At 25.1% G+C, this 14395-nt stretch overlaps 3 protein-coding genes across 3 annotated transcripts; 2 read left to right on the top strand and 1 right to left on the bottom strand.

Annotated features, from left to right (window-relative positions):
• Nucleotides 1-1654: 1654 nt before the first annotated feature.
• Nucleotides 1655-2057, bottom strand: OCT59_004593 (uncharacterized protein; the record flags this gene model as incomplete). The annotated part of the gene is made up of 3 exons (XM_066148387.1): nt 1655-1826; nt 1921-1933; nt 2024-2057. The coding sequence occupies 3 exons, from the start codon at nt 2055-2057 to the stop codon at nt 1655-1657; spliced, it is 219 nt and encodes a 72-aa protein (XP_065996991.1).
• Nucleotides 2058-9136: 7079 nt separating this feature from the next.
• On the top strand, nt 9137-10533 carry OCT59_004592 (uncharacterized protein; the record flags this gene model as incomplete). Its single annotated transcript, XM_066148386.1, has 3 exons — nt 9137-9589; nt 9658-9901; nt 10241-10533. The coding sequence occupies 3 exons, from the start codon at nt 9137-9139 to the stop codon at nt 10531-10533; spliced, it is 990 nt and encodes a 329-aa protein (XP_065996990.1).
• A 1271-nt stretch (nt 10534-11804) lies between these two features.
• Nucleotides 11805-13447, top strand: OCT59_004591 (uncharacterized protein; the record flags this gene model as incomplete). The annotated part of the gene is made up of 6 exons (XM_066148385.1): nt 11805-11958; nt 12154-12314; nt 12389-12440; nt 12972-13256; nt 13324-13368; nt 13434-13447. 6 exons carry the CDS (start codon nt 11805-11807, stop codon nt 13445-13447), a joined length of 711 nt encoding a protein of 236 aa, XP_065996989.1.
• Nucleotides 13448-14395: the final 948 nt, after the last annotated feature.

Raw genomic sequence — 14395 nt, 5'->3', positions numbered from 1 at the left:
CAAAGAGGAGTGATGGGAGATAAAAAGGAGTGATGGGAGACGAAAAGAAGTAATGGGAAGATGAAGTGGAGTGATGGGAGACGAAAAGAAGTGATGGGAGACGAAGAGGAGTGATGAGAGATAAAAGGAGTGATGGGAGACAAAAAGAAGTGATGAGAAGATGAAGAGGAGTGATGGGAGATGAAAAAAGTGATGAGAATTGTAAAATAATAAAAAATTTTCCAATAAATTTTCAATCAATTTTTTATAAAAAAAAAGATCTCTGATGAAATTCTTTATTAAAAAAAAAATTTCAAGCCAAAATTCTCGATACACTTATTAAAAAAAAACTATTTTCAATAAAATTTTCTATTAAGATTTCTAAACAAAATTCTCCATCAAAAAAATAAAAAAAATTTTTCAACAAACAATTCTCTAATGAAATTCTCAATCAAAAAAAATATCCCCGATTAAAGAAAAATTTCTAACGAAAATCTTCCATCAAAAAATACATTTGCCCTATTAAAAAAAATTCAAAGATTCTTACCACCTATTAAAAAAAAATTCTCAAAAGAATTTCTATATCAAAAAAAAAAACTCCTCTCCTATTAAAAAAAAAAATCTTTACCGAAATTCTCTATCAAAAAAAAATCTCCCCTGTTAAAAAATTTATACTAACGAAATGATCTATCAAAAAAAAAAAATCTTACCTATTAAAAAAAAAATCTATGATGAAATTTCTATCAAAAAAAAAATTCTCAGCGAAATCTATTAAAGGAAAATTCTTTAATGAAATTCTCTATCAAAAACAATCCCCTATTAAAAAAAAAATTCTCTAATAAAATTCTCCGTCAAAAAATACTTTCACCTATTATAAAAAATCGCACCATGCGTACATACATCCTAGCAGAGTTTAGGAGTTATGCACTTGCACGTGATAGCGTTAAACTTAACTCCGGTCAGTAACTGCTGTACATTAAGGAACCCCATTACTAAATATCATGGTGAATTTATGATGTAATGCCGGCCAGTATTTTATTAGATTTTTAATTCTGGTCAAATGTACATCATAATTCTGGTATGGTGATCATCATCATCTCCTATTTTCATTGGTCGATACGGTATTTCAGTATCATTTATGTTAATAGAGTATACTGTATTTATGTATCGATTGTATCGTGTATCGTGTAATTTGCAATTTTTTTTTTTTGCATAAATTTTTTTTGCATGATAAAACTTTTTTCATGAGAAACTATATTTAATTATGTTATTAGATTGAATATGAGTAATTTTTTCTTACGAAAAGTCTATTTGATTTTTTTTTTTTTAGCTCAGTCATCATATTTCAATATTTTATAGAAAATCGAAAAAAAAAGATAACTTTGCGAGTTTATTTGAAAAAGTCGTAATTTATAAAATTTTAATTGACATTTTATACCAAGTAAAAAAAAATAAACAATATTCTTTTATTACAAAGAAAATATATATTTATGGTGTGAAACAACATGTTTCATAACATAAAGTATAATAAATGTGATCAATGTAATCAAGTTTTATGTCTTAAATAAACTATACGAGTTTGATGCATTGTACATCAGATTTTTACATAATTTTTTTTTGTATTGGTAACAGACCTTAACGATTTCTATAAAATAAGTCGGTGAAACCAAGGTTATTAAACAATATCAATAAACCCAGGAGATGTAAAGCGATGATAAGATGCGTGTAAATATTTTTGAGAAGAAATTCTACATATTTCAGAATCCATGACTATTGAAAGCCACAATGACGTCTTGTTTACATTTTGATCCTCCAGCATCTCTTGGACCAAATCCACGGTACATACTCTAATCCGCAGATCATTTACAGTATTAGGTTTCCGCGCCAGTAGATAATAAACCGGATATTCAAAATAAAAATAACTAAAAAATGCGTTTATACCGCTGGAGGAGATCTATTGTTTAAAACAAGATCAAATAAAAATGATTAAAAAAAAGTTGGGAGAGAAAATAATGAGAGAAGAAATGAACCGCGTGCTACTCACGATTGGTGTATATTAATTTAGCATATAAGCTCATGATTCCCGATCTGTTTAAAGTTTAGCGTTTTTTTAAATAAAGATCGCACAAAAAAAAACAAAAAAAAAAGTTTAAGTAAAGATCGCACGTTCAAAACATCTCTTCTTCGCATAAATTCTTTACTCTCAATAATACGAAACCAACTTACCATATCTTCTCCCATGTTAATGTTTGAATGTTTCGAATTTATTTGTGGTAAGTTGAGAAAATATTTCTGATGATAGTTAGCTTATCATTTTTCTTATTATATATCTACGGTAATAATCTTTACGATAGAAAGACATATGTTGCAAAGTAAGATAATCATAAAGATATAAATAATTATTTGAATCAAGACAACTTCACTGTGATTTTGCCTCATTAATAAAGCAGGAAAGAAATCTCAAGGGTGAAAAAATTACTTATTATTTTGGGAAAACTATCAAAAACAAATTCATCACCGTAGTACGTAATTCTTCAACAGAGAATAATTTTTCGTTGAAAATGATAGTCGTGTTTCAGAATCAAAGCTCAAATTGATGAGACGTTAGAACTATTCCCGACTGATATAATTATATTATATTCGAGGAATAAAAATTTATAAGATCAATGCATTTGGTCTTATTGATCAAAAACTTATTAAAAGACTCTTCGATATACAATGTAGGCTAATTGAAACAAATCTTGGTATTACACTTATTCACGAATATAAGGACAAAGGAATCAGACTCACGAGTGAACTGAATAGACATACTACATGTTTTGTGAATTCCTGGCCAATTTTTCTTCATATGCGGACTCCTGTCGCACCTTTGTGAGGAACGTTAGACGTAATTGTTCGATTAATGTATATTATTTCATTGCGAAACTATGATTTATCTGGATCTTGATTCTCAATTGATATACTATGTGTATATATTATATAAATACAATAAAAAAAAGAATTTTATTTTTACTACAAAGGATAAAATGGTGCGTTTTATTATTACATCAATTTTTTTATTCACGGCGATTAACAAAATTTCTAAAGGTGTAATTGCATAAAGATACGTTGTAGAGGGCTTGAACCATTTTTTGCTATTATCGTTGCGGGTAGAATTAAAAAAAATAAAATTTAAAAATACTCCCCCGATAGAAATTCTCCTTATTTGATATGTAATACGATTATAATTAAAAATATACCATGCATTGTATACATACCGTACATATTTTGATAAGTGAATAAATGAATGAATTTAAAATTGTAGTTATTATGAGATCTCGAGTCTGATAAAATATGATCCATCTAATCTTTGTTTGGTTTCGTTTTATATTATTGATAAAATATGTGAGTAACCCATTCCAATTACAAAACTGGTTTCATTCAGAATAATCTTTTTGATGTGCTTTTATCTATCGGAACCTTATCCATACGAAATTCGGGAGAAATCATCATGCATCAACCCATTTTGGTGTTTTGTTTTCGGGAGTTCCTTTTCTCTTCCTATCTAATAATTTTATCAATCAAAACTTTACATATGCTTTACATATAATCTTTTGATCTTTGCATATGATAAAAAAATTAATATGATCAAAAAAGTCAACGGTGGCATTTTTTTCTTTTTTTTTTTAAAAAAAAAATTCGTGTAAATTAATAAATGTGATTCTAAGAAAAATGCGAGCATTTGTGACATTCCAGAGGGCGTTCTTTTTTTATTTAAACTGCTCGTTCAGCCGTCTGTTTACGCTCCCTATGAGTGGGTCTTCCACACTCCTTAATGCGTTGGAATATTAATAATGAATGTCTTTCTCCGTATAAACAGAGAACAGGTAAAACATCAATAAATATTAATGATAAATAAAAATAATATTCTTCTTCAATTATTTACCAGAAAATATTTATTTTCAGACGATTCTTAATAAAATCTTTTTTCCTTCGCTTAAGTAAAAAAAACGATTTATTGTATTTTGTATTATTGGGTTAGAGTATGTATTAATTTAATATGAATCATAATTTCATAATATCCTAAATTCTCATTTTTTTTTCTTTTTTTTTTTTTACCAGAAACTAGTAAAAATGTTATTTTACGTTGAAATTTAACGAGTACGATTAATTTATAATTTATATTCGAATAAGTTAAGTGTACCGGTTCGCCGAAGTTCCGGAATCGTTTTATTTTTTTTCACGATAAAAAATCGATGTTCGTTCTTACAAATATTTTGCGACGAAGTTTCGTCGAATTTTATTTTTAATATATTAAATGTACAAAATTTTCGAATTTTTTGTATTATTTTTGGTTTTCAAACCGTTCTCTTTATCCGAATAAAAAGAGTTTAATAACAATTTGTAACAATATTAAATTTTAACGAGCAAAAATATTTTATTTGTTTAAATAAAAAAAATGTTTACTTTTCTTAAAAAGTCAATTGTTTAATTTTTTATACAATGTCAGTTGTTCTTTTTTTTTTGCCTTTAATTACAACGATAAAAAAAATAACTCTATAAATTTATTTTTTTTAAAAAAAAAAATTTGTAACAATATTTAACGAGCGAAATATTTTGTGTGTTCAAATAAAAAAATTTTACTTTTCTTAAAAGTCAATTATTAAATTTTTAAATTTTTTACACGGTCAGTTGTTCTTTTTTTTTTTGTCTTATTACTACGATAAAAAAACTTCAAAATTTTCATTATTTTTTTTTTTAAAAAAAAAATCATAATTATCATTTTGCTTATCAACCCAACATTGAAAAAAAATTGTTTTTCAAATAAATGTGACTATTAAGAAAAAGAACTATTCGGAATTCGGAATTATACGATCCGCATTTCGCGTTTTCGGTAACATTTTCCTTTTTTTGAAGGTACCTAACCGTGGTACCCGGTTTTTTTTTATGCTTTGCCCCAACAATCGACGAAAATATTCCTATTAAAAATAATTAGTTCATCTATTTCTATTTTTAATTTTTTCAAATAAAAAAATTAAAATAAATAAATAAATAAATAAATAATTTCTTTACGGGTAACTGATAAGAAAACTTATTTTTAAAAAATTTAGATAAGGAATATTTTTGGAATTTTCTTGTGAAAAAAATGTAGACCCTGCGTGTGAAATTTTTAATAATTGCTTAAAAAGTTAATGGTCAAAAAAAAAAAAAGAATTCAAACCGGGTATGAATAAACAAATGAAGTTCTAAATAGAGTTTAAATAAAGTTTAACCATCCTAAAAAAAAAATTGTATCATGTCACACGATAAATACGATAAATGCGATAAATGCGATAAAATACATATTTTTTTTCTGCAGGATTACCACAATGTAACCACCCCACCAGAGAAAATCTCCGGCACGTGATTATAGTAAAAATTCAAAAAATTCGATCACGTGAAAAATTTGTTGTCTCCATAGTTCATACCATTACCGTTCCATGTACACGTCAAAATTTTTTAAGTTAATTTTATCTATAAATATTTCTCAAGAATAAATCCTTATTTGATGATGACAAAATTTATTTGAAAAAATTTTTTTTTTTGGTATTCATGATTTTTATCTTATTATACAACTTATGCATTACGAAAAGATTTATATCCATCTCATACAGTGTAAAAAAGACAACCAACCGACCTCTGTGTCCATTTCAAATTTAAAACAATTAAGATCCCTAATTCTAATTTACCATTAATTATGTTACGCACTTTTTTTCGGGACATATCCACTTACTCATCCGAATAAATAATGGAGGATTAGGACTTTTATGTGATGAAAGATGAAAGAGGGTTTCTTTTTTTGAACGGGTTATAAACATGATATATTTGTAATAATATTTGGCCAGGATATCAGAATAAAATTTTAATTTTTCACAAATTAACTGAAAAGGAAAGGAAGTTGGTTTAATGAACCTAATCGAATATCATGGTTGGTTCAATCCTATCTACCATTTCATGTGTTGTGTTTACTACGAAAGAAAAAGAGAAATGAGTGAAACTTAAATATTATTTCAAGAAATTTCATATTTCTAATAAATTTTTACAAGATAAACGGATCATTTTACGTAAAAAATAGTCCCTCACATGTTGATTTCAGGAATTTTGTTAACCAAAATGATTCTCTTTCTCAGTAATTGATAAGAAGGAAGGTTTTATTATAGGTATTAACCTAGGACTATTCAGTTAATCATGGGAGAAACTAAAATGAAATGTTGGAATTGCAAAATGATCGACAATGATCTGCAGAATTAAATAAATTTATTTGCACAATATCGAATAAAGTTTCCCGATAGTTTCACATAAGTCTTAAAAAATCACGATAATATTTCTTCTTGCAACTTCCCTATCACTTTTCAAAGTTACCAAACTAAAAATTTAGTGAGTAAATTAGTAATATTTTAAATAAATCAAGCGTAATAAAAATCATGTAATTAAAAATTTCATTTTTAATAAAGAAGCCAGAGTAGTTGGTTTTACCAAGTATGATTTTTTAATTTTTCAATGTTGTATGGTTTCAATATTTTGCGTATTTCCGAAAATATAGCGAATAGAATTAAATAAAAGAAAATAAAATGTCAGTAACGTTTCTTAAAAAAAAACAACTCTTCTTTCCAATTACTTACCTGTTACTTAAATCTTGATCGTAAAGCAACTCTAGCATCCTAAAATAGTGAATCAGCTTTTTTTTAATTAACTTCATTATATGGTGCGCACAGTCTAAAGCCACCACTTTTTTATTTTTTGGCCAAATTTTTATAAAATCACGTGAGCAAATTTTATTGGTCAATATTTACTTATCATATATATATATAGGTGGGTTTGTACAATTGTTTAGCCAGAATTAATATTAATTCTAGTTAAAAATGATTTATAAATTCATATTATTAGAAATTTTATTATATATAAAATTGTGATACCCATTAAATTTTTTCTATATTCATTAAGAATAATAAATATATATTTAATTTGTTTCAAAAAAAAATAAAGTTTATAGATAAATAATTCTCATTCAGTTATTTTAAACAAAAATATTTTTATATTAATTCTTAATTTAGGCCAGTTTATAAATTTTGGCCTGCATTATATTAGTATTAAACTGGCTAAATTTTTCCAAATTTATTCAAAACATAGTGAAATAACCAAAATTAAAACTTATATATCTTATGCTACAGTAATTCAATTTGAAAAAACTCTCTGTTACATAAAAGTATACTGTTTAAACTACAATATTACAGAAAGTTTTTTTAAAAAATATTGATTAAATTTTTTTTTCTATTTATTTGAAATCACATAATAAAAAGTGGTGGCTTTAGACTGTGTGCACCATATATAATATTTTTTTTTTTTCTTTAGGAACGTATTTGGAATAAATTACTTTAGGATAAAAATTCTTATTTCATTTTTTTAAGTGAAATCTCAATATTACGCAGACATAATATGCCTTTTAAAATGGCGATATGCCGTAATAAATTAACCAATAAAATTAAATTGGGTCAGCGTAGTATATCATATTTATATATTTATTTATTTTATTTCAAGCAGGAAATCGCCTACTGAGGCTATTACAATTCCAAAGAAAAGAAAGAAGCACTATAAAAGGAGATTACCACCCAAGATCGATCAGAGACCGAAGTCAGGCCCTCACTTGTGTTTAAAGAGAAACCAATTTGGACCCTAACTTGTCTGATAACTGATAAGAAATAAAGATATAGACCAATAAATCATCGTAACAAATAAAAATAATAACAGATAATAATAATATTCCAGTGACAGGCTAGAAAAAGGATTTAATTAGAATCTAGATTAAACGTGGTAGGTGTCTAAACATAAAATAGGGCATGTCTATTATCAGAGTTATTAATGTCATTTTGTGAAATAAAATTTAAATGTTCAAAAAAAGCACCACTATGTAAAAAAATTTGAAGAAGTAAATCCCTATAAAAAATATGTATACGGAAAGGATACGTTTTGTATACATTTTATGTACGTTTCTATAGATTCCGTATACAAATTCCGTATATTTAATAAGTAATTCATTTTTGAACATTTTTTTAAAAAACTAATGTATAAGAAATGTATACGGCAAAAATTAATCATGCGGAATGTATGCGGAATTTTTAAACTTAATATTTTTAGAAGATAATTTTACAAAAATTCCGTATCATAACATGAGATCACATGATTGTTTATTGTTTTGTTATGATATTGTTTTTTATATAAACCCTTACTTTGATGAGTTTGATCTTCCGATCTTCCTTTCTGTCTTTCCTTTCCTTTCTCTTTCTCTTGTCTTATTTTTGTTATTTTTTCTAAATTTTTCTTCTTTCTTCGTCACCCCTTTTAAAAATAATTTTTTTTTTCGTACCTCACTTTAAAAAATTTTTTTTTCGTCACTCTCCTTTGAAAAAAAATTTTTTTTCATCACCCCCTTAAAAAAAAATTTTTTCTTTTATTTCCCACTCTTCTTTTTTTTAAAAAAAAATTTCTTCTTTCTATTTCTATTTCCTCTTTATAAAAAAATTTTTATTTTTCTAACTTTGACGTCCTCCCTTTAAAAAAAAATTTTTTTTTAACTTTCCTAACTTCGTTATCCCTCTTTTTAAAAAAATATTTTTTTTGGTTTATTCTTTATTCCCCTTTCTTCTTTATTTATATTTAATTTCATAGGCCAGCAGATTTTTTTTGTGAGAATATTCAGTTTCTTTTTTTTTTTTTTTTGTAGATCAGTTTGGGAGTCCTTTTCTTTTTGTAGGATGATTCAGGATTTTTTTCTTTTTTTAGGTCAGTTCAAATTTTTTTGTTTTTTTGTATGTTGGGTTCAGATTCTTTTCTTTTTGTAGGTTGTTTCAGTTTTGTTGCTTCAGAGTCTTCTTTTTTTGTAGGTCAGTTTTGGATTTATTTTGTTGTTTTGGTTTCTTTTTCATTATAAATTTAATTGCCGATCAAATTATTGTGTTTCTTCTGTGTATTTTAACTAGTCTTTTTTGATAATTTTGTTGCCGATCTTGAAATCATTGCAATATAAAATAAAGTTTCCCCACTTTTTTTTTCATTTTTTTTCTTTTCCTTTATCATTTTTTAGTAAATTTTACATACGAATTAATAACATATTTTTTTGTTTAAAAAATTATTTATTAAAATGGATGAACTTAAATTAAGTGATGATGTAATTAAACAAATTGACCACCGGTATTGGAAAATGACTGAAGTACAAGAATGTTATGTACAATATGGTTTATGCAAAAAATGTAACCAGCCTAAAAGAAATTATTGGTATTGCAATTATTGTCATTTTCAACCAAATTTCAAAAATTGGACAAGTGGAAATCATGACGTTGATGAATTTATTCAAATAGCACAATTAAAAGCTAGAAAAGTAAAACAAATTATAGAGTGGATTGAATATGATAAATTTGAAGATGTTGAATATTTAGCAAAAGGGGGATTTGGAACTACTTTTAAAGCAGTTTGGAAAGATGGTCCTTGGAAAACAAAATATATAAATGATCCATGGGAAAGAAAAGGTGAAACAAAAGTCGCTTTAAAGTGCTTACATAACTCACAAGATATTGCAACAGATTTTTTAAAAGAAGTAAGATATTTTTTATAAATCTTTATTAACCCTTATAAGTGTTAAACTTACTATAATTTTCTTTTAAGGTTGAATCAAATATTTTAGTATATTCTTCTGGTTGGACAGTTCGTTGTTATGGTATTACCAAAGATCCGAAAACAAGTAATTTTATTATGGTTATGGGATTAAAAAAAGGTGGTTTAAGACAATATTTAAATAATAATTTCGTTTCACTGAATTGGAAACAAAAGTTGTTTAGTTTACAAGGTCTTGCATATGGTCTTAGAGAAATTCATGATAGAGGATTAATTCATCATGATTTTCATAGTGGTAATATATTAAGCAATTTTGATCATGGCGCTTTTATTACTGATTTGGGATTATGTCAACCGGCAAATGTTAAATCCTCTCAAAATAGTAATAAAAAAATATATGGGGTATTACCTTATGTAGCCCCAGAAATTTTAAAAGGAAAAGAATATACTCAAGCAAGTGATATTTATGGATATGGAATTATTGCATATGAAATTTGTACAGGTTTCCCTCCTTATTATGATATAGCTCATGATGAATTCTTAGCAATGAAAATTTGTAATGGGTTGAGGCCAAAATCTAATTATAAAATACCTCAACTAATTGCTGATAAAATTAATCAATGTTGGGATGCAGATCCTTTAAAACGACCTAATGCAGATGAAATACAGAAGTTCATGTCAGAATTATATTTTGATGTTGAAAAAAATAAAGTGGATTCTGTAATTTATGGGCAAGTTAAAGAGGCAGATGAAATTAATAAAAAGTCATCTTTTTCATCACCTTTAATATCTACTGGTACTATATCATATATGACACATCCTCAAGCAGTTTACACAAGTAGGCTTTTAGATTTTAAAAATCTTCCAGAACCTAAAAATGTTGACAATGATGATTTAGAATATTTAGGTAATTTTAATTCAAAATAATTATTTAAATATATTTAGAGTAATATTTATTCATTTATTTACATGTTCCTTAAGAATCGATTTTACTAAGCTTGATATTAACTCCGAAAGTGATTGCATGTGATTTTTTTTTTTTTGATCTATCAAATTTTAATTAAATTGTTTTTTTTTTAATTATAGATAAAATTAATTAAAACATATTTTACTCTAAACGAAAATATTTAGTATTTAAATAAAAATAAGATTATATCTGCTATAATTTTTTTATTTTAAACTTGAGGATAATATTTAATATTATCTTGGAACATTTGATGTAAATATATTAAGCGCTCATATTTATCAATTATTCGTAACTGAAAAATTGAAGTAATAAAATTTAAAATTGTTTTTTTATTAATAAATTTTGTTATATTAAATTATCTATAATTAAATAATTATCATGGTTGATATTAAGTTTAATGTAAAAATCAATTTGCAAAATATGTATAATAATACACATATTAAAAGTTCATAATTATATTAAGTATTTTATAGACCATGACACCTGATCTATTTATAGTATTCGATCCAATCAATTAATCTAATTTCAGTTAATAAAATTTTACCTTAATCGGAATTTTTTTTTGATTATTTTTTTTTGTCCGATTTTTTTTTTAAAAAAAAATTTTTCCCTTTCTTCTTTCAGTTTAGTTTTTTTTCAAAACTGAAAATTTTGTTTTTTCTCATTCTTTTCCCGTTTAGGTTTAATTTTTTTTCCCAAACTGAAAAATTTTTTTTTCTTATTAAATAATCCCATTGTTTGACCAATTTTTTTTTACATTATTTTTTTTTTATCTTTTTTTAGCTTTATATTAAAACTCGTCGTCGTTACTAATAATACTTACGAACGTTTTATTTATTTTTGTTATTACTTAAAATTTAATCTTACCTATTATGAGAATTTAAATAAAAATCGTAATTTTCCATAATTGAATAAATTTAATTGCCGATCAGATTATTGTGTTTCTTCTGTTTATTTTAACTAGTCTTTTTTTGATAATTTTGTTGCCGATCTTGAAATCAATTGCAACATAAAATAACGTTTCACCACTTTTTTTTTCATTTAATAAATCCATTTAAGCTTTTAAGTATTATAAGGTAACTTTAATTTTTATTAATTTAAGTGGATTTTGATTTGCATATTTATTATCTTGTTCATTTTTTTCATTTTTTCTTTTTCCTTTATTATTTTTTAGTGATTTTTATATACGAATTAATAACATAATTTTTTATTTAAAAACTTATTTATTAAAATGGATGAAATTAAACTAAGTGATGATGTATTTGAACAAATAAAAGACTTCAACTATTGGAATTTGACTAAAGAACAAGAATCGTTAATTGATAAACTAATAACAGACAAAGAATTAAAAGGATGTTATGAAAAATATGGTTTATGTAAAGAATGTAAGCAGCTTAATACTGATCATTTTTATTGTTGGTCATGTAAATCACAATATTTTAAACAAAATTTCAAAAATTGGACAAGCGGAAATCATGACGTTGATGAATTTATTCAAAAAGCACAATTAAAAGCTAGGATTGTGAATAAAATCATAGAATGGATTGAATATGATAAATTTGATGATGTTGAATATTTAGCAAAAGGGGGATTTGGAACTACTTTTAAAGCAGTTTGGATAGATGGTCCTATTTGGGGTTGGGATTATTACAATAATCAATGGAAAAGAGATGATGAAGCAGAAGTTGCTTTAAAGTGCTTACATAATTCACTAGATATTGCAGCAGATTTTTTAAAAGAAGTAAGATATTTTCTACTGATTTTAGTATTATTATCCTTTATAATTTCTAAACTAACTATAATTTTCTTTTTAAGGTTGAATCAAATATTTTAGTATATGATTCTGGTGTGACAGTTCGTTGTTTTGGTATTACCAAAGATCCAAAAACAAATAATTTTATAATGGTGATGGATTTAAAAAAAGGTGGTTTAAGACAATATTTAAATTACAATTTTATTTCACTGAATTGGAAGCAAAAGGTGGAGAATTTATGTAATATTACATTTGGTCTTAGAGATATTCATAATAAAGGATTTATTCATCATGATTTTCATTGTGGAAATATATTAAGTGATTTTAATGATGTTTCTTTTGTTACTGATTTGGGATTATGTCAACCGACAAATATCAAATTCTCCCAAACTAGTAATAAAAAAATATATGGAGTACTACCTTATGTAGCACCAGAAGTTTTAAGAGGAAAAGAATATACTCAAAAAAGCGATATTTATGGATTTGGAATCATTGCATATGAAATTTGTACAGGTTTCCCTCCTTATCATGATATACCTCATGATGAATTCTTAGCAATGAAAATTTGTAAAGGTTTGAGGCCAAAGTCTAATTATAAAACCCCTCAACTAATTGTTAGCACAATTAATCAATGTTGGGATGCAGACCCTTTAAAACGACCTAATGCAAATGAATTACATAATTTAATTCATGATTTATGGATTGCTTTTATTAATGATAAAAATGTGGATTCTATAATTCATGAGGAAGCTAAAGAAGCAGATGAAATTAATAAAAAGACATTTTTTCCAGTTCAATTACCATTATCATCTACTAGTACACTCTCATATATAACACATCCTCAAGCAGTTTACACAAGTAGACTTTTAGATTTTAAAAATCTTCCAGAACCTAAAAATGCAGACAAAAATGATGATTTAGAATATTCAGGTAAACATATATATTTTTCTATAATGATTTAAATTAGTTTTATAATGCTAACGACTAATATTTATAGATTCTTTAAAAATGGATTTTGCTAAACTTGATATTAATTCTAAAGGTGATTACTTTTGCATGTGATTTTTTTGATTTATCAAATTTTATTTAACAATTTTTCTATTTTAGATGAAAGTAGTTAAATACAGTTACTTTAAAATGAAAATATTCAAAATATAAAATACTTATCCATTTTTTTGTTTATTTTTTATTTATTTTATTATGAATTTGGTAAGAGATCAAGGATAATGTTATTAATGTTATTCTAGGACGTTTAATGGAAATATAGTAAAACTCATATCAACTATTCATGTTCGAAAAATTAAGGGTTAATATTGTAATAAAATTTAAAATTATTTTTTTATTTATGAATAAATGTCACTAATATTTCAATTGTATAAATAAGTATCACGGTTGTATTGATAAACAAGGAACTAAGCTTTCTGTAAAAAATTACTTCTCAGTGATGCCTTTATTACAGTAAATACATACTATATTAAATATGGCTTGATAAATCATTTTGTATGTACGTTGTATTAGATATATCATATGATTAGTTGTTTTTGCTTTATCATATAAATTGTGGATAAACGTGAAATAAAAAATCATTTTTTGTAAATATTCTTTGCACAATAAAAAGTATAAAAGAGATTAATATATTTTGAAGTTAATAATCATTTTCAAAAATTGATCATTTTATTTTCACATTGTCCTACTATCTGTTGTTGTTCATTAAAGTGAAATACAAGAATGAATATAAAAATATATAATATCATGCAGATCTCGCACATTCAACATTTCTCGTCTCATTATAAACATTTTTATATTTTAAATTTTGATTTATTTATTAAATTGATTGATCTTTAACAAGCAATTATTGATGTTTCAAAAGTGGCTGAAGAGGTGTTAAATTTTTATAACAGAAAGAGGAAAAGTTTAGAGTTTTATATTTTAACTCAATATATGAAACTATCTATCCTGAAAACATTTGAAAATTATTACTGATACTCATTCATTCATAATAAAAAATTCTGAAAATGAGTTTTGTTGATTTCTTATTCATTTAAAATTATTTAGTACTGTTCTTGGAT

This window comes from Rhizophagus irregularis, chromosome 12 (assembly GCF_026210795.1).
Source record: "Rhizophagus irregularis chromosome 12, complete sequence".
NCBI lineage: Eukaryota > Fungi > Glomeromycota > Glomeromycetes > Glomerales > Glomeraceae > Rhizophagus > Rhizophagus irregularis.
Note: the sequence above shows the minus strand (reverse complement) of the source record. Positions and strands in the feature narration are given on the sequence as shown.